General features: G+C 38.5%; 1 protein-coding gene across 2 annotated transcripts in view; it reads right to left on the minus strand.

The window, feature by feature from the left end:
• The window catches only part of LOC139163984 (pleckstrin homology domain-containing family A member 7-like), a 74,701-nt gene that overhangs the window by 17,032 nt on the left and 35,829 nt on the right, over positions 1 to 21,840 (minus strand). The window contains exons 4-5 of one of the 2 annotated variants that reach the window (XM_070745445.1): positions 17,485 to 17,540; positions 14,754 to 14,836 (exon numbers count right to left, since the gene is read on the minus strand). The exons of the other annotated variant lie outside the window; for it this stretch is intronic. Coding sequence (XP_070601546.1) covers positions 14,759 to 14,836; positions 17,485 to 17,540 — 134 coding nt within the window. The 3' untranslated portion in view covers positions 14,754 to 14,758. Of the gene's footprint in view, positions 1 to 14,753; positions 14,837 to 17,484; positions 17,541 to 21,840 lie in introns of those variants that run through there. 2 annotated transcript variants of the gene reach the window in all.

Here is a 21,840-nt window from a genome sequence, read left to right on the forward strand (position 1 = left end):
AAAATCAACGATTTGTCATGATAGAGTTTGTCCCAAATACAAAGAAGATCCAAGGGGATTTTTTTTAATTTGAATTGATTCTTCGTACTTCAAAATAACAGTGACTTACAGCTTATGGCTTTCCAATTGCCCCTTTTACTAAAATGAATGAATCATTAGGCCATCTCTATCTTTATTTTATTTTAAAATTTTGCTGTTAAAACATTAAGCATCAATGAAAAACAGACCAAGGAGACAAAATTGTATCCTACAAAACATTGATACATTTATCCACAAAAAGATAAAGTGTAGACTCCTTTACATTTTCATAGGGTTTTTAGTTGTGGTTGCTATTGTTATTTTTTAATAGGAAAAAGGAACGAATGAAGGAAATTACAGGAATTTACAAACGGAACGCGTTACTGTCATCTCTCTCCTCCCCCTCCACCTGCTCATTCTTTTTTTATTCATATATCACATGAATGAAGCTAATAATTACTTCTTACCTGATTCTCAAATCCTCTGTGGATCTGTCAGGGTTATTTGTCTGAGGGTAATTTGTTTTTCCTCCCTCAAAATAAGATGTCATCACAGACATTTTGTGGCTCCTGGGCTGTTTCATAAAATCTTTGACTTAATTTCAGAAGACCTCTGCAAGATAAGATCACTAATAAGAGGTACAAGTTCCTTCCCTATTATTATTATTATTATTATTATTATTATTGTTGTTGTTTTTATTATTTTGCTTGGGAATAAAATAAAAAGATTTTATCAGAAAGTGAAGTCTTACAGATAAAAGCAGGGGGCAAATTATCTTCTTGGTGTGTGAGTTCAACACATTGGCTTAAATAAAACCTGGAAAATCCTGAAAGAAAAAAATGCTCTAAGATCTGCCCTTTACTATAATAGCAAAAACTGAAATGACTGGGTAGGCATATAAATGCAAATGTGCTTAGCATTCAAGTGTCACACGTGATTTGACTAAAATATGAGTATTCGACGTGGAGGAGGTTAGCCCCTATAGCCACTGGAGGAATCTTACTTTTTTTCAAGATAAGACCAGAATTCCACCCACACCAAAAATGCTAAGCATTCCTAATTCAAGGAGAACTTTATGCCACAGAGGAGGTTAGATGGCTCTCTGCCTTGCTGCAAAATAAAAATCACAGAGGGAACTAAAATGCAATGAGACTATTCAGGAAAACTACGAGCTACTGTAGGCCAGATCCCCAGACAGCTGGATAAATTGCTGAGACGCCAGAGGCACCAAAACCAATTCATATTGCTCATAAATGTGAATAGTTCAACAACAGAAAGCTTGCATACTTTTAAAAAATCATATCCCAGAAGAATGACAGGTAACACTTGCTCCATAATCTTCCTACTGCTTCCCAGATGTTTGGCTTGCATATCGCATTGTCAAAAAATAAATTTTTACAATATTCCAGCATTTGCCCACCAAATTCCAGAGCCACTTCTCGCTGACTTTGGATATTTATATGACATAGATATTAATTCTAATTGTCCTTCAGAAGAACATCACCAAGGAAGTTTTGGATGCTAGGACAAAATAAGTGGGGGACTGTATGGTGCATGAGGGGCACTAGATTCTCAAAAGGCATTACTGCCCCCATGAAATAGTGCTTAAAATTGTTGAAATTTCATGAGATATCCGCTAGGAATACCAACATCTGAAAAGATGCCACTGCATTTATATGAGGTTTTACTTATTATAAAACTGTGTCAGCGTCCCAATAAACATCTGAGAAATAAATCAGAGTCCATGGCTTGGCCTTCTTCCAAGTTCCAATTTATTGACAGAGCCAGGTGGGATACGAATATCTCTGGGACCGCCTTCTGCCGCACGAATCCCAGCAACCGATTAGGTCCCACAGAGTTGGCCTTCTCCAGGTCCCGTCGACTAAACAATGTCGTTTGGCGGGGCCCAGGGAAAGACCCTTCTCTGTGGCGGCCCTCACCCTTGGAACCAGCTCCCCCCTGAGATTAGAACTGCTTAAAACCCACCTCTGCCATCAGGCATGGGGGAACGGAGATAACTTCCCCAGGCCTGTACTGTTTATGTATGGTATGTTGTGTGTATGTTTTCTTAAATTATGGGTTTTTAGTTTTAATTATTAGATTTGTATTGTACATTGTTTTTTTTCTATTACTGTTGTGAGCTGCCCCGAGTCTACGGAGAGGGGCGGCATACAAATTTAATAAAAAAATAAAAAAATAAATACGAACAGTGAAGGGCTACCAAAATTTTTACTACCACAATGTGGGCATGGCTTATGCATTTTCTTTCAACATCTTTCAGTGCAAATTGGGTGCTCTGGGGTGGAGCTCCATTTTTGCTACCCCACTGCATCTCCTCTCTGGATATGAACTGTAGTCAAACTGATACTAACTTTTCCAACAGTTCACTACACAGGTTAAGGTTCATCCTTCATCTTCACACCTACAAGTTCATCATGAGGACCACTCCAGTTCTCTGAACATTCATGGTCCTCCCCTGGACTTCCACTGGTGCAGAACAAAGGACAACCTTGAATCTCCTGGAAGGAATTTGTTGTGGCTAGTATCTTTCATGCAACCACCCTTCCCAGTTCCCACGGTACTATTCTACTTGTGGCAGGCCAAAGTCTCTAACTCAAAACAAAGGCTTTGGCCTGACACACTGTGCAAAAGATTGTCGAGGGGCAGGATTTTTTCTAGAAAGCTCCTGTGTGGAGGATAGGCAGCCTCTAGCTTTGGGGCTGTAGGAAGATGCAGCCTCATTTCATGGACTAATTTGAAAAGCTTTCTTTAACTAATCAATTCATACTGCTAGAAAGTGCAATGTATTATGCTGCGTGATTATGAAAATAGACCCTCCATGAGCCCCCCATAAGTAGTACTTATGCTAATCTGGATTGATTTTGCAGTACTACGTTGCCTGATTCCCCTTCTCAGCTCCTCAGTTTTCTTCTTCCCTGCTGAAGTCAAAGTACTACCATGCTTTGCTGTATTTTCACCATACAAGAACAAGGGGACACAATCTGAAGTTAGTTGGGGGAATGATCAAAGGCAACATGAGAAAATATTATTTTACTGAAAGAGTAGTAGATCCTTGGAACAAACTTCCAGCAGACGTGGTTGGTAAATCCACAGTAACTGAATTTAAACATGCCTGGGATAAACATATATCCATTGTAAGATAAAATACAGGAAATAGTATAAGGGCAGACTAGATGGACCATGAGGTCTTTTTATGCCGTCAGTCTTCTATGTTTCTATGTTTCTACTTCTTTAAATTGAACAACCATAGTTTCTTTTTTTCCTCATTGCAATAAACAGGATACAAACCTGTTGTGCACCAACATTTGCACTCCTCCATGATCAGCTGGAGAGGGAACTGCTCAGGTTGTGGGCAATCCTTGGTACAACAAGCCCAACAGTGGTGAAAATAATTGTGGGGCAACCTTCAAAATTGCTTCGGAAAGTTTTGGAGATGATGCTATATTAGCTATAATGAAATTAGCAGAAAAGGGATTGCCAGAAAAGAAAAGAGAGGTTCAAAAAGAAAACAAATGAGTGGTTCTCCTATGTTTCGCTCTAACTTTTTAAACTTCTTCAAGTAAGCTTTGACTGATTACTCCAAAAGCAGTCCAATTTTTCCAGAGAAACAGATCGGTCATTCTGGCTATCCTACTAAAAGATTGCACTGCTAGCCTCTCACTTTGATGTTCCTTTACTTCAAGCTAATAAAATTAGCTAGGCAAGAGGAGTTCTCACTCTATTACAGGGAATCCTTTATTAGCAAAAAAAAATTAGTCCTCAACTTACAACAGTTCATCTGGCCTTGCGAAAGGTTATGAAAATATGGTTCTGCCGACAGACCTGAGGGCCACAGAACAACTAGCTTGGTTCCAGAAAGATGAACATTATTGAATGAATGTTGTATTTGGGTTTTTTAATGGTCCATATTTATTATATGTTGTGTTATTCGTTGCTATATTTTGCATTGTATTATACTGTCTATTACTGTATGCTGTCCAGAGTCCACTAGGAGTTGGGCAGCTTAGAAGTTAAATAAATTAAATTAAATTAAATTTAGTGATTGTTTGAAGTTATAATGGCACTGAAAAAAAGTGACTTATGACAATTTTTTCACATTTGCTTTGCAGCAACCCAGTGATCATGTAGTCAAAATTCAGACACTTAGAAACTGGTTCACATTTATGACAGTTGTAGTGTCCCAGTCATCTGATCACCTTTTCATACCTTCTGATTAGCAATGTCAAGGCAAAAAGAGAGATTCACTTAACAACTGTGTTACTAACTTAACAGCTTCATTGATTCACTCAATAACTGTAGCAGCAAAGGTTTAAAATGGGGTAAAACTCACTTAAAAACTGTCTCACTTTGTAACAGAAGTGTTGGGCACAATTGTGTCATAAGAGGAGGACTACCTGAACGCAAGAAGTATCCCTCCCTCAGAAGCACCACAGATAGACCTGAAAGTTTATTTTATGTCTACAAACAGTACATAGCTAATTAAATTATTTCTCTTTTGAGAAACAGAAAGGCCAAAGCATCCCTTTTTTCCAAATGGGTCCATGATATTCAACGAGAGAGAAAACCAAGTGTTATTTTTATAAGATGTTGGCTGGGTTCGGCAAAACATGTTGTCTTGATTGGGAAAACCTTGGGCACCAAAAGTGATCAGACTTATTACTTTTTCCAGTTCTTTTTAACATTTCTTAGAATCATTTGGGGTGCATGTAGGTATCACTTAGGCTGCTTCCATCCACATTCATAGCAAGTCACAGAGACCCTGAAATAATGACACAGAATGACACCATTATCATCATTCCATATTTCCACCCACCTGTCTGATACTATATAAGTTGTGTTATTTGTGAGATGATGTCACACTTATATATAATTATATATAAATACAATAACAGAGTTGGAAGGGACCTTGGAGGTCTTCTAGTCCAACCCCCTGCTTAGGCAGGAAACTCTACACCACTTCAGAAATGTGTCCCTTCAGATGCCCATAGCTGCTTCCATCTTTCTAGCAATGTAAGTTGAATGTGCAGATTCAGAAAACAAAAGGGCATATTGTCAATTCAGAGCAAAATCAGGCTATGCCGAAGCTTCGCCCAGTTCTGCTAAGCAATGCTGTGGGCTTTGTTGTGCTGCAGCCTTTTTTTCCCCTGCCCCCTCTCTGGACAGCACTGATGCTACTTGCAAGGTTGAGATTCTTGACCTAAAGAAAGATACCCATATAAGAAAACAATGCAAGAAAGGTGGGTGCTGGGGTTCCAAATAGTATCCAAAATTAAATCAGAGTCTGAATTGAAGTATTAAATTAAATTAAATCAGAGTCTGAGTTGAAGTATTCTTCAAAGTCCCAATTTATTATTAGAGCCATGTTGGTACATCTGGGTAAAATCCTCTAGGTTTCACCACCCAGTTGAAAGTTCAAGTCCTTTTTTTTTTTTATTACTTAGATTTGTATGCCGCCCCTCTCCGAAGACTTGCCCCCACACCCACAAATCCATCACGTTGTCCAATCTCCACCCATCTCATTAGGTGCAGGTGCAGAGGTGCAGAAACAAAGGATGACCTTGGTTTTCTAGAAAGTATTTATTTATTTATTAAATTTATTTATTTATTAAATTTGTATGCCACCCCTCTCCGCAGACTCATTTGTTATGGCTACATACTAACAAGCTCATACAATCCCCCCCTCCTCATTTTCCCACAGTAGAAAATGTATAGTAGAATAGTATCAAGTGTGGCAGGCCAAAGAACCCAATTAAAAATGGTTTCGTCCCAACAGTGGGGCAGAAAAGATTTAGTTCCCAAGAGAATATTTGTTAAAAGCCCTTGCAAAGAGACAGATTCCCGAAAATTGGTTTTAGATGGCTTTTTTGGGGGGGGCAAGCACATTTGTGGGAGATTGGATCGACATCTATTAGCCATTATAGGTTAAATGGAATTGCCACTTCAAAATCAGGATGCCAAACAATAGAGAAGCAGCAGCAGGCCTCTTAGAAAACACTCTAGACTAAATGGATCTCACTTTAATGCAAGAAGATTCTCTCATCCCTTTTAATTATGTAGGAAGGATAGTGCATTGAATTCATTGCCCCGGGCATTGTTAGGAAGCAAGAAATGGTGATGTCGAGCGAGAATTGTCTCCTCAACATTGCAGGGATACTGAGAAGAAGCTTCCTGGTTTCAAACTTACGTCAATATTATATTCATTCACAGAGTTCATAATCAAAATCTTTAGGTAAACAGAGCATGTTAACTAAAACGCTTCTGATATTCCTGATAAAAGTAAAGAACAACAAATCAATGCTCAGTCATGCGATATACACTTATCTCAATATTCCTTAATTAGATGGTAAAATTACGACATGAGTCTTTTGAGATGACTTGTTCATACTTTTATTTTGGACTACGTTGTTTTCAGCTGCAGGTGAGTACTGACAGTCCCCAGGTTATGACCACAGCTGAATCCAAAATTTATACTGCTAAGTAAAACATCAGCTAGGTGAGTGTTGCCCCATTTTACCACTTTTCTTGCATCAGTTGTTAAATGAATCACTGCATTTGTTAAGTTAGTAACTTGGTTGTTAAGTGAATCTGGATTCCCCATTGACTTTGCTTGTCAGAAGGTCGCAAAAGCTGATCACATGATCAACCATCGTAGATATTAACCAGTTGTCAAGCGGCTAAATTTTGATCACGTGACCATAGGGATGCTGTAAAAAGTCTTACGTGTGAAAAAAGTCATGTCACTTTTTTCGCTGCCATTGTAACTTTTGAACGGTCACTAAATAACCATCGAGGACTACCTGCATTGCCTATTTACCGGTACATATTGCCCAACAGATAAAGCAAACTTATTTTGGATAGAAACGATGAAGGAAAGAATAAGTTAAGATGCCCATTCTCCAAGAAAAAGAGTATCCTTACATTTACAACTCCCATCTGCATCTGGAAGTAATGTCACCAAGGAATCACTTCACCAAGAAATTAATATACACTGCCCAAAAAAATTAAGGGAACACTTAAAAAGCGGAATATAATTTCAAGTAAATCACTTCTGTGAAATCAAACTGTACACTTAGGAAGCAACACTGATTGACAGTCAATTTCACATACTGTTGTGCAAATGGAATAGTTGTGCAAATGAAATATTCAATGAGAATATTTCATTCATTCAGACCTAGGATGTGTTCATTTTATTTTTTTGAGCACTATATTTTTACATGGAAAGAGAGACCTTTTTTTGGGTCAATGTGTCCTGTTCATCTGGAAAGAATAACCAATTTGTTCTGTCTTTGTATTGGGTTAATTTTACCTTTCATTAATTTGATCTAATCATCATAATACTTAATGTGGGTGGTTGGGTTGCAGCTCAGAAACATTTTTAACAATACATGTTTAATGGTCCTAAGTCATCAGAGAAATTTATTTTGTCTAGGCTGTTCCATGGTATCACTAAATATGCACACAACCCTTTGAAATACATCTCTGGATCTGCTGCACTTATCCCAATGAGCACTGCTTACGTCTTTGTCTAGAACTATTTACAACAATGGGACTTGTTGCGTGGAATATACTGTAAGATATTCTGTTTTTATATATTGTATAAAAACTTATATACATTGTTAATCACTGCAGTCTGACTAAAATGATCTGTATTGTTTATGTTTTATGATACTTTGTAGTATGTATCAGTATTCAGCAGAGATTAATACTCCTGTCTCAACATATTCATAGCTATTTCCTGAAACTGTGGTTTCTGGCCAAAGCTACAGCTGATCAGAAATTTGTAGGAAAATTGCTTTTGGTATTTATTTCCTAAAGTAAACTTTGAGGAAAAGGAGGCAACCACTTCACATTTTATTCCCTTTAAAACAAATATATTTAATGGAATGATAATTGTCAGCTTCATCAGATACAAGTCAATATTTTCTTGATTTTGTTTTTATGTCCGGGTCAATTTCTGTCTTAAATTCCATTGTTCAAAGCAACATGAGAAAATATTATTTTACTGAAAGAGTAGTAGATCCTTGGAACAAACTTCTAGCAGACGTGGTAGATAAATCCACAGTAACTGAATTTAAACATGCCTGGGATAAACATATATCCATCCTAAGATAAAATACAGAAAATAGTATAAGGGCAGACTAGATGGACCATGAGGTCTTTTTCTGCCGACAGACTTCTATGTTTCTATGTTTCTATGTTCTCAACTTTGCACTGACAAACCAGATACTGCCCCTAAAACCTAGCCTTTTAACATAACTTTCCAGTAACATAAACTCTTTAATAACTCCTTGGTTCTAAATTTGTTGTGTGAATTCGTATCTTAACTGTAAATCTTGGTTTCTTTTAAATGATTTCTATTCAGTTATCTCCCAACCCACCTCTACCTATTCCTAGCCAGGATTTTATTCTTTTTTTTTAAAGCTTATTTATTTAAACCACATATTTCTCATTTCTACATTCCAGTTAAAGTGAACATTATAAGAAACAGATGTTACTAGTGAAAATATTCAACATTACTTATAGAAAGTATGAGCATTGTCCTTAAGGCTGTTTTCTTTTTCAGAGACATGATGAACTGGTCTTGGTAACATAATAGAGCCTGTAATAGGATCTTGTAACATTTTCAGGTTAAATCACTTCAAGACAATATTATTTTTTAAAAATTAAACACTGAAACTCTTAAGAATAAACCCTGGTATATAAGCATAAAGTTAACAATGTGTATCTTTTACTGCTATTGGTTCACCAGGGTAGATAGAGATGTGGATATTTTAATATGGTATATTTGTGCTTTTAAAAGTTGGTAGTCAAGATCCTAACGAAAGAAAATTGCCTGATCACAGGGAGATTTTTACTTGCATTCATACTAATGCAAGAGCATCTTTGTTTCAGGCAACAGCTAGTCCTCAACTTACAACATTTCTTTAGTGACTGTTCAAAGGTGCCTTATGACAATTTTTCACACTTATGACCATTGCATCGTCCCCATGGTCACATGATAATTCTGAGACTTGGCAACTGGCATGCATTTATGATGGTTGCGACCATGTGATCATATTTTGCAAATTTCTGACAAGCAAAGTCAATGGGAAAGCCAGATTCACTTACTTACTTACTTACTTACTTACTTACTTACTTACTTACTTACTTACTTACTTACTTATTTGGACTTATATGCTGCCCAACTCCCGAAGGACTCTGGGCAGCTCATAGCCAAATAGAAATAAAATATAACATAAAACCTCCTAAAACAGTTTGAAACATCTAAAACCAACAATCAAGCAGTTAAACCAGGCATGTCTCATGCAGTCGGATCCCGATGATATATCAACTGATCAGTGACCTCAGGCCTGCCAGAAAAGCCAGGTTTTAATGGCTTTTCTGAAGGCCAGTAGGATGGTGTAATCTGGTAGTCCGGAAGATAGCTGGTTCCAAAGAGCTGGAGCAGCCACAGAGAAGGCCCTCCCCCGCAGGCCCAGCAGCCGACACTGTTTAATGGACAGGAACTGGAGAAGACCTACCCCGTAGGTCCTTATCGGTCACTGGAAGGTATGTGGTAGGAGGTGGTCTCGAAGATAATCTGGCCCTAAGCCCTGTAGGGCTTTAAACGTGATAACAATCTATTCACTTAACAATTAGGGCAAGAAGGTTCATAAAATGGGGCAAAGCTCATTTAATATGTGTCTTATTTAACAATTTTTGGCTCAATTGTGGTTATAAGTTGAGAACTATCAGGACCTGGAAGTCTGAGAGAAAAAGCAGGGAGGCCAATGTATGTGCCCCCTTCTTTATTCAGTTTGAAGCTCTCATATGCTAAATGGCTGAAGGATCATTTGGTACTGTTGTGAAAAAACAGGGATGCTATAAACAATCTCTCAGATTACCCCTAATTGTACATCATAGGTTGCTTTTTAGTAGGCAAATATTTAGTTTAATAAAAAGAGGGACTATGGGTAACATGATAGCAATGTTCCAATATCTCAGGGGCTGCCACAAAGAAGAGGCAGTCAATCAATTCTCCAAAGCACCTGAGGGCAGAACAAGAAGCAATGGATGGAAATTAACCAAGAAGAGAAGCAACCTAGAATTAAGGAGGGATTTTCTGTCAGAACCATTATTCAGTGGAACAGCTTGCCTCCAGAAGTTGTGAATGATCCAACATTAGAAAATTTTAATAAAACGTTGGAAAACCATTTGTTTGAAGTAGTGTAGGGTCTCCTGCCTAAGCAGGAGTTTGGACTAGAAGACCTACAAGGCCCCTTCTGTTATTCTGTTCTATTAGTGAAATAGTGGTCTTAAATAGATTCTCGGGTTCCCTATAAGTTGCTGACTGAGCTTAGCTCAGTCCACCCTCCTAGAAGAATTAAATATTTCAGGAAATATTAAAAAGGTACAATATTTCCCCTAAAAGAGAAATAGAAATCTTAAGGGACACAGAAACTCAGTCCCAGCTCCAGGGTGATGGGATTAAGACATGGCCCTATGGACTTAATAGGTTTAACCCTCTACCCATCTAACAGCAGGGCTTACTGCCTTGCAAAATCACCTGGAGACATTACATCAGTCCACAGATCAACCAGAATTTATCCCGTACAAAATCCTAGAATTTGCACATGATCCTGACAGCAACCAATTGGATACCTTCCCTTGCACAGGAACAGGAAGCTATAAGGCAGGGACCAAGAGTGGGTATAAATATATGTCTCTCTCCACTCCACATGGTCAACTACTCAGAATCACACATGCTTGGTGGTCTTGCATCACCATTAAACCATCCTTCCAAAGAAGCTTCCATGTTTCAAGTGTCTTTCTCCCCACTTGGAACTGAACCATGGTTGATGTTTCCAGGTTCACAGAAGTATACAGAATGGGAGTCCACTAGGGAAATTAGAACCTTACAGGAAACAAAATGGCAATATACTCCCGTAATAGAACTTGGTGACTATGAAATGCAAATAACTCTTTGTATAAATATAAAACCAGTCAGGATAGTGAATAGGATGGAGTATTCTACATCCCTGGTTGATTCCCTGGAATTAGGAACATTCACAGTGTAATCTTTTATTTGCAAGTCCTATTTATATAGTGTATTGTTTTCCCACCTGCTCTGCATATTTTATATTTTTGTGTTTATTCTTATAAGCAGTTGTGGATGTCAGAGGAGGAGGTACATTTCTTGATAAAAGTAAATGTAATCTGCTAATAGAAAAATACATGCCCCATTCTCATACTAAGAAACCAGAAATAGGGGAGGAGAACACCACCAGCCTATGTTCAAAAAGATATATATCTATATTTTTCGGAGTATAAGACACATCTTCCCCCCCTTAAAGAAGCTGAAAATTTGGGTGCCTCTTATCTCTTTTTTTAAGCTTTTCCCCCAGCCCTAATGAGGTGTTAACCATCTTCCCAGCTCTCCCCAGCTTTCAGGTTTGTTTTCATTGCTACTCCCTCCAAAAAATATTTTTTTCAGCCCTAACAAGATGCTAACAATCTTCCCAGATTGCATTTTTTTTCATTGCTACTCCAAAGGAGTTTTTTTCCAGTCCTAAGTGTTTGCAAGCTTATTTTCATTGCTATTCCCTCCAAAAAGATTTTTCAGCCCTAACAAAGTGCTAACAATCTTCCCAGCTTGCAGGATTTTTTCATTGCTACTCCAAAGAAGTTTTTTTCCCAGTCCTAAGTGTTTGCAAGCTTGTTTTCATTGCCACTCTCTCCGAAAAAGATTTTGTTTCAGCCGTAATCAGGGAATAAAATAACGTGCTGAAGCTGACCAGAAAAAAGATGCTAGCCAGATTAATATCTGGTAGGTAGATTTTTCCCTCTATTTTCCTTCCCCAAAACTAAGGTGCAACTTATACTCTGAAAAATACGGTAGCTTATAAACACATCAGATCACTTACAATAATGTCTCTCCTTTTAGAAGTCAGACACAGGGATTTTAGGGCAAAGGCAAACACCTGTAAATGTGTGGGAAGGCATGTGATAAGTGAAGAAATGTTCCACTGAAGAGAAGGTGGCTGGGTTTATATTTGTTGTCCTGCTTCCCCTATTCACCAAGTGGCAGCTGAACCTGAATTAGCCTTTCATGCATTTCTGCAGCATACATCTTACCCAATCATTTCTATTCACACATTGCATTGTGTGTGAACATGGGGTGTCATCCAATAAAACCCTGAGGGGTTTTTATTGGATGACACCCCATGTTCACACACAAGGATCAATTCCATCTTCGGTGTGTCAGCTCTTCTATTAGTTTGTTGCATTGCACATGCAAAGAATTTAAGGCACTTAAAAATACCTTCTTCTGGTAAATCAGCTTGAATCTGTTAATTTTTATATTCCAATTTATTAGTATTTCAAATAACCCAAGAAATCAAGGCTGCTACTAATCTGAAGTTATTTTCTAAATTGATATATCAAGCTAAATGTTTTAGGATAAGAATGTCAATTTATTGATTTATTGGATTTTAATAGCTACCCATTTCTAGCAAAGTGGCTCTGACTGGTGTACAACAATTTAGAATTAATTTTAGTAATTTAGAAAGGTGGAATAAACTATACATCTGGTAGATAGAGAGATAAAGAAATATTAGAAGCCATAATAAAATGCAAACTATTGGTGACAATTGATTAAAAGTTGCTTCGCCCCCTTTTCTGAACTTGTATTTATTATTCAATTCATAGAACTTATCTATCAAATTTTGCAATGGGATTTTAGCCATGCTGTTTTGAACAAAAGATCAATTCACATATAACACTTAAGCCATGAACCATGAGTCACAAAGTGGCAAGCCATTCTAAGCCAATGCAAGCAAGTCATATCTTTAGATAATATGTAAATCCATTTTTTAAAAAAATTCTTTCATTTATTGGCATTGGCATTTTCTCAAACTACTTTCACAAGTGCACTGTGCAAAGGTGGGTTGAAAAAAAAAGTAATAAGAAGTCAGTCAGAAGACAAGCATATACCACCAGCTTCAGGGAGTATGGTCATATCCTAAAACTGTACAAACAGTATCACGCCCTTAGAAGATCTTTCCTTAACTCAGTGTTTTTTGATTATTTTCTGTTACACTCCCCCCCCATAAGAAGAAGTAAACATTTCATGCACCCCCAACTCTCCACCAGGATGATTGTTTGCAATATTCAGCACATTTTTGCTGAAAAACCTCAAGCAGCGTATCAGTGTGATTGGGGTATAAGGTGTTTAAATGACACCTTAATTTATTTGACTTTATGCTGCCTGCTGTCAACATTTTTAGACACAGTAAACATACTGATCTTTCCTCGTCTCTCGCCATAGTCACAGTAAACCCAAGTGCTACATATGCTTCATCATATTTTTTCATATTAGCTTTCGGGAGACTCATTATCTCCATCTCTCATAGAAACATAGAAGACTGACGGCAGAAAAAGACCTCATGGTCCATCTAGTCTGCCCTTATACTATTTCCTGTATTTTATCTTAGGATGGATATACAGTAATACCACATGATACGAACTTAATTGGTGCAAGGAGGAGGTTCGTAAGATGAAAGGTTCGTAAGACGAAACATTGTTTCCCATAGGAAACAATGTAAAGTCAATTAATCTGTGCAACCAAAACCCCCCCCGCAAAAAAAACGGCTTTCGGCGACTGCTGGGAAGCGGCGCGGCTGTTTTAAAAGGTGACAGCCGGCCTGGGGGGCTTCCCAGCACCCCCCGAACCCCGGGGGGTACTGGGAAGCCCCCCTGGCCAGCTGCGACCTTTTAAAACAGCCGCGCCGCTTTCCAGCTGTCTCCTGAAGCCGAACGCCCAAGCCGAACTTCCGCGTTCGGCTTCGGGAGACAGCTGGGAAGCCGCGCGGCTGTTTTAAAAGGTGACAGCCGGGCTGGGGGGCTTCCCAGCAACCTCTCGAACCAAACCCGGGGTTCAGAAAAATTTTGCCTCTTCTTACGAACTTTGTTCGAGTTACGAACCGGCGTTCGGGAGGCTTCTGGGAAGCCCCGCCGCCCGGCTGTCACCTTTTAAAACAGCGGCGCGGCTTCCCAGAAGTCTCCGAACGCCGGTTCGTAACTCGAAAAAAGTTCGTAAGAAGAGGCAAAATTTTTCTGAACCCCGGGTTCGTATCACGAGTTGTTCGTAAGATGAGTGGTTCGTATCTTGAGGTACCACTGTATGTTTATCCCAGGCATGTTCAGTTACTGTGGATTTACCAACCACGTCTGCTGGAAGTTTGTTCCAAGGATCTACTACTCTGTCAGTAAAATAATATTTTCTCTTTTCTTTTCTTTTTTCAATATTTTTTTATTAATTTTCTTAAAATTAACACACAGACTTACAAACATTCAACATAAAGTGTGGGGATGTATCTTCCCCGCTTTTCTCAAAAGTATAAATGCAGATATAGAAAAAGGAATACATAGTTAAATACATAATTTGATACTACTAATACAAAAATATCTAATAAGGAAAAATTGATATTATAAAAAAGAAAAATAGTTGTAACTAATATAAAACCAAACAGTCTTATCAATTCTATGTATATAAACTAATTCTAGTATTGTTCTTAAACAGAAAAAGGAAAATTTAAACCAAAACATCTATATTTATTTTTAATTTTCTGTTATTTTTTTTTCTTATCTATCCATACATAAACTTTGTTCCATGTTTCATAAAATTTCATTTCTTCTTGATCGTTTAAGCGTCTTGTCATCATATCCACTTCCGCGCAATCTAATATTTTTGTAATAACTTCCTCTTCTTTGGGGATATTTTCCCCTTTCCAATTTTGCGCGTAAATAATCCTTGCCGCTGTGAAAATATGTATAATTAAATACAAAACTTCTTTTTTGTAATTTTGGTTAGTAATTCCTAGTAAGCAGAACTCCGGAGTAATTTCTATGTTTTGCTTTACTATCTCTTTTGTCATTTTCTCTATCATTCTCCAGTACATTTTAGCTTTGTTACATGTCCACCATTGGTGGTAGTAGGATCCTATTTCTTTCTTACATTTCCAACACAAAGGTGATGTCTTGGGAAACATTTTTGCTATTCTACTTGGTGGGAGATGCCATCTATAGAACATTTTAATTTGATTTTCTTTTAAAGAAACTGATTTTGTCATTTTCCAGTTGTACATCCAAACTTTCTCCCATGTGTCTATATCTATTTCTTTGCCTATGTTTCTACACCACAGTATCATACTGTCTTTTAAAGTTAAATCGATATTCTTGTGAGCAATCAAGTATTTGTATATTTTCCCAATTACTCTGTTTTGATTTATAGTAATTAAGTCACTTAATAAATTTTTATTTTTATTAAATATGTAACGTATGCTGTCTTTCTGGTATCTAGATCTAATCTGTGCGTAGTGCCACCAATCGATTTGTATCCCTTCCTCTTGTAATCTAATTCTAGTTTTTAATTTCATTTGATCATCTAACAAGTCTTTATATCTTATTATTCTTGTATCCTTGATAGAATTTGGATGTATTATTGCATCTAATGGGGCAACCCAATCTGGAATTGTTAAAAAGTGGTATTAAGATAAATATGTTAGAAGATATAAAAGAGAGGGGAGGTTTTGCCCTCCCTAATTGGAAATTATATTATCAGGCAGCCGCCTTAACATGGATTAAAAATTGGATAACCTTAGAGGATAAGAGAACATTAAAATTAGAAGGACATGACCTTATGCACTAAGAAAATACTTATTTGATGTTTGGAAAGATATAAAATAATATTTTCTCATGTTGCTTTTGATCTTTCCCCCAACTAACTTCAGATTGTGTCCCCTTGTTCTTGTGTTCACTTTCCTATTAAAAACACTTCCTTCCCGAAGCTTATTTAACCCTTTAACATATTTAAATGTTTCAATCATGTCCCCCCTTTTCCTTCTGTCCTCCAGACTATACAGATTGAGTTCATTAACTCTTTCCTGATACGTTTTATGCTTAAGACCTTCCACCATTCTTGTAGCCCGTCTTTGGACCCGTTCAATTTTGCCAATATCTTTTTGTAGGTGAGGTCTCCAGAACTGAACACAGTATTCCAAATGTGGTCTCACCAGCACTCTATATAGCGGGATCACAATCTCCCTCTTCCTGCTTGTTATACCTCTAGATATGCAGCCAAGCATCCTACTTACTTTTCCTACTGCCCGACCACATTGCTCACCCATTTTGAGACTGCCAGAAATCACTACCCCTAAATCCTTCTCTTCTGAAATTTTTGCTAACACAGAACTGCCAATACAATACTCAGATTGAGGATTCCTTTCCCCCAAGTGCATTATTTTACATTTGGAAACATTAAACTGCAGTTTCCATTGCTTTGACCATTTATCTAGTAAAGCTAAATCATTTACCATATTACAGACGCCTCCAGGAATATTAACCCTATTACACACTTTAGAGTCATCGGCAAATCTTCCCTACCAAACCTTCCCTTATGTCACTCACAAACATATTAAAAATAATAGGACCCAGAACAGATCCTTGTGGCACACCGCTCTCTCCTCCTTTCTTTTCATCCCTGTTAAATATTTTCCATGGTATCTCTGAAGGGTTTGTTATCTGTACCCTATATCTCTTACTCTGTGCTGTGTACTATTGTTGGTTCAAAAAGCTCCTACTCCCTGCGGCTAAAAAAGAGCACATTCACTGGGGTCATGCGCACCTCTTGGCATCACTCTGCGCCCCACGTGGGGTGGGGTGGGGGCTGCCCCACTATTTGAGAAACACTGCCTTAACTCTTCTAATAGCAAAACTGGTTGCTGAGCATTAGCAAGCTTCCAGGGTGTTTTCGACTGATTGCATCAGATCCATTTTAGGCCAGCAAGCTAAGCCGGTAAAGAAGACTAACTGGGTGTTCAGCACCCAAACAGCGTGTTTGCTGACATGGGCATAGGACGCCCAGACTCACACAAAAGCTTCCTCATTATCCCTTAATTATTGCTTTCCCAGCACCTACAATTAACGCCTGTCTAAGTGGCTGTTGGTGGGGCTCATTAGAGTCCATCAAGGAACTGAAAGGAGGGGAGGGGGGTGGTTGAGTGAGTGGAGGTGGGATGAAGACAGGCCAGAGGTCAAGGCACAAAGCTTTCCTGGAGCTTAAAGGGATGGAACAAAAGCGGCTGCTTGAAATCCATCCACACGATTAAATTAATGCAAATTCTGGCACACTTTCATTTGGCACGTCGGAGAGGCCAATGAAAAGATTGTCAATATGTGAATTTCCACCCTTGCCTTCCTCTTTCAGGGGCCAGTGACAGTTATCTTTGATTTTAACCTATATCGACATTTGCAAAGGCTTGCAAATTAGAACCTTCTAATGTGAAAAGACCCTCAATTTGTCATGAACCTGTGAAAAGCTTTCTTTTTTTTCCCCACATCTGGTCACAAACTAGAATATACAATTATCCCCTGCTTTTTTCCTCCCCAGTTCCTAGTGTTACTTACATTTTCATTGAATATTTCATATGTACTTGTTGTATTATTTAAAATTCCAAAGTTTTCTGCAAAAGAGTTGAGAGTGGAATTTAGATTTTTCCCATTTTATCCTCACACCAGCCTCATGAAGTACAGTGTTCCCTCGATTTTCGCAGGTTCGAACTTCGCGGAACGTCTATACCACGGTTTTTCAAAAATATTAATTAAAAAATACTTCGCGGTTTTTCCCCCTATACCACGGTTTTTCCTGCCCCGATGATGTCATATGTCATTGCCAAACTTTCGTCTGCCTTTAAAAAACATTTTTTTAAATAAACTTTAATAAATAAACATGGTGAGTAATAATCTAAATGGTTGCTAAGGGAATGGGAAATTGTAATTTAGGGGTTTAAAGTGTTAAGGGAAGGCTTGGGATACTGTTCATAGCCAAAAATAGTGTATTTACTTCCGCATCTCTACTTCGCGGAAATTTGACTTTCGCGGGTGGTCTCGGAACGCATCCCCCGTGAAAATTGAGGGAACACTGTATATCAGGCTGAGAGGTTCAGCCACTCCACCAATCACAAAGCCAATTTTAACCTTGAGCAGGATGTATTCACATCCCAGTAGATAAATAAGGTAAAAAAATCAAATACCCAGAAACTTACTCAAACAAAATAGAGTCCCATCCAAAATTCTAACCACATTCATTCAAATTCATTTCTTTAACCAATAAAATCACTTACCGTAGTACTCCCTTAAGGATGACAGGTTCTGCTGAACTGTTTAAATCCCTGAATTTATTAAATCCTACACTGAAATTACTTCTTTCATACATGTCTCTGTGTGGTCATTGACTCCAAGCTAAATATTACTGTTTCTTTCTTCATGAAGAAAACACAATGTTATAATGTTATTTCTAAATTTATGCCTCAAAAATCCTAACCTGCCAAATTTAAGATTGCATTTTTGTAGTCCTACGGCTTTAGGCCAAAGCAGGGATTGAAGTTCCCTTCATTTTACTTTTAAATGCCTATCAGAGCCACTTGCTAATAATCTCTTGTGGGGGAGGGTCAGTGGGAATCCCATATGCTCAAAGCAAGCTTTCCTTTGATTTAGCAACTGATTTTCCCCCCCTCAAAGCTTTCCTTACTTATACTTAGTCATTCAGAGCAGAGGTAATACACAAATAATGAGGTAAGAAAAAATTGACAACAAAACAACGCATTTACTGCTAGTCCCAATGACACAAAAGACAATTATTGTTGTCACAAGACATTCCATGCCCAAGAAGCATAACATATTCTGCCTTAACCAGTGCTGGGCTGCCAAATTTTTTACTACCACACTGTGGGCATGGCTTATGTATTTTGTTTCAACATCTTTCAGTGCAAATTGGGTGCTCTGGGGTGGAGCTCCATTTTCGCTACACCACTACGTCCCCCCCCCCATCCGGGCAGTAGCCCACACCTGATTATCAACTATATGAAGTGTATGTGGTTTCAGCTGTGGCGAGGGGGGAGTTTGCCCAGGTTCGCCTGGTGCACCAGTTGCAGCCCTACTTGGACCGGGAGTCACTGCTCACAGTCACTCATGCCCTCATCACCTTGAGGCTCGACTACTGTAACGCTCTGTAAATGGGGCTACCTTTGAAGAGTGTTCGGAAACTTCAGATCGTGCAGAATGCAGCTGCAAGAGCAATCATGGGCTTCCCCAGGTATGCCCATGTTACACCAACACTCTGCAGTCTGCATTGGTTGCCGATCGGTTTCCGGTCACAATTCAAAGTGTTGGTTATGACCTATAAAGCCCTTCATGGCACCGGACCAGAATATCTGCGAGACTGCCTTCTGCCGCACGAATCCCAGCAGCTGGTTAGGTCCCACAGAGTTGGCCTTCTCCGGGTCCCATCGATTAAACAATGTCGGCTGACGGGACCCAGGGGAAGAGCCTTTTCTGTGGTGGCCCCGACCCTCTGGAACCAGCTCCCCCCGGAGATCAGGACTGCACCCACCCTCCTTGCCTTTCGTAAACTTCTTAAAACCCACCTCTGCCATCAGGCATGGGGGAACTGAGACATCTCCCCTTACCTGTGTAGTTTTATGTATGGAATGTTCGTATGTATGTTTTTATATAAGGTTTTTTTTTAGTTTTTTAATGTAAAATTGTTATTTTAGACTTAATATTAGATTTGCCATTGTATACTGTTTTATCACTGCTGTGAGCCGCCCCGAGTCTGCGGAGAGGGGCAGCATACAAATGTAATAAATAATAATAATAATAATAATAATAATAATAATAATAATAATAATGTACACACACGCACACACACCTCTTTTAAAGTTATACACATTCAACCTCATTTACTATGATAGGAAAAACATTCCCAGAGCCCAGAAAGGAAAAAAAGAAGAAGAAAAAAATCAAAATTTTGCTACAAGTACTGCGTACCTGACCGTACCCATAGGAGCCCATCACTGGCCTGATTCACACAACAGACTAAAATAATGACTAGGTTTTCTATAATACACTGAACCACTAACAATTCAGCCCCATTTTATCCTAATTTAGTTTGCGGTAAGAATTCAATATGTATGACCTGAATAATTCAATACAGGAGGAGTGGGTTCGCCCAAACTAGTAGTGACTCGCTGGTGATGTCACCATGATTTACCCGCACCGGATTGGTCGGTGCCGGTCCATGGGTGCCACCATCTTTTTTTTAATCTTTAGATATATTTTTTTTTAAAAGTGAATTGTTTTTTTCTTTCTGAGCATGCTGAGGAGCGATGTTCCAGCACTGCATTCAGTCGCCATCTTTTTTTGCAGCTTTGGGGGGTTTTTTCAGATTTTTTGTTACTGCGCACGTGTCTGTGAAGCGCACGCCCATGCAGCATACCCACATGGCGCAGGAAGGAGCGAACCAGCAGCAAGGTAAATTAGAACCCACCCCTGCAATACAGCATTACTTTTAGAAAGGCCTGACATTTCAGGTCTTAAACATTTTATCATAGACCTTATCCCAATGGAATATCAACTTTAATTACTTCAACTTAAATATCCTTCACCTGCATTTTCCCAACATGCTGGCCTTTTGGAAATGCTGTCAAATAATAATAACACTGCTATTTAAACATTTAAACTATTTTGCATATGACATATATATCTTTTTTCTCGTCTTTTATTCAAAGATTAATTCTTTTTGATATTCTAATCTGGAGGCAATCTAAATCTCAACCAATATATCTCTAGTAAGATGGGAACATTTAAAAAAGCAAATACTTGCACAGAGTCATTTCGCACAAGTTTCATCTGGCTCCTTCCCGGTGATTTATCCTGAATAAAACATCCAATTTTCTCCCAAAACATTGAGGTCACCCTTCTGCAGAACTCTGTCTCCAAAAGCTCCTGCTTCATGCATGGTGATGAACTGCATTCAATACATGCAAACCCAATCAGACTCTCTCACTAAAATGCATGGACCTGGGCTGCATACCAAACAATTGTAAGTGAAGCTGTTTTAGAAGAAACCACAGTAGATTGAGGAGGGGGGAGTATTTAGAGATTTTAGAGGATGCAGAGCTATGTTTCTGTTGTTAATACTTCAGAGAACAGAGGAGGCCAGCAGGCTTAAACCCATGTTCTTTATTTAAAGATTCAGTCCCAAATATATTCCCACAATGATATTTTCATAATTTGGATGAAATAGAAAACATGTTTCAGTTCTCGTCTATGCATTAGATGATCCTGCCAGATATCCTTTAGTAAAGTGAATAAAAACAGCTTAAGGAATTAAATATTGAGGAAGGGAGAAAGAAATGGGGCATACATGCTTTAAAGTTTCTATATATGCTCACTTAGTAGTCCATTTACCAATGGTTTGTATTATTGTAATGACAATGTCCTCTGGCTGTAATATTTCTTGTCACTTGCTCCTAAATCTTTTTTTTTCATATTTTAGCAGCACTAGAGGAGGGATAGTCTCTTCTATGACTTGTGGACTTCAACTCCCAGAATTCCTAAGCCAATCATGCTAGCTCAGGAATTCTGGGAGTTGAAGTCCACATGTCATAGAAGAGAATTAGTTTACAAATGGGAACCATAGTAAGATGATTATACCCAGAGGTTGGTTCCACTTACTTTCGCCACCGAGTCGCATTGTGACGTTTCCATCATGCAATTTTGTTTCCACGCATGCTCAGTAGCTATCAGCACAAAACACAGCTGAGCAGCTGATTGGCTGTACTTCGGGCAAAGGAATAAAGGTAAGTTTAAACCTAGGTGCAGTAAAGGGCAGCCATTCACGGCCTTACTGGAATGCTCCAGCGGTGGTGGCAGGCACACACTCTTTAGTTTCTTGCGCATGTGCAGAGTCATGCCTGAAGC

This window comes from Erythrolamprus reginae, chromosome 3 (assembly GCF_031021105.1).
Source record: "Erythrolamprus reginae isolate rEryReg1 chromosome 3, rEryReg1.hap1, whole genome shotgun sequence".
Lineage (NCBI taxonomy): Eukaryota > Metazoa > Chordata > Lepidosauria > Squamata > Dipsadidae > Erythrolamprus > Erythrolamprus reginae.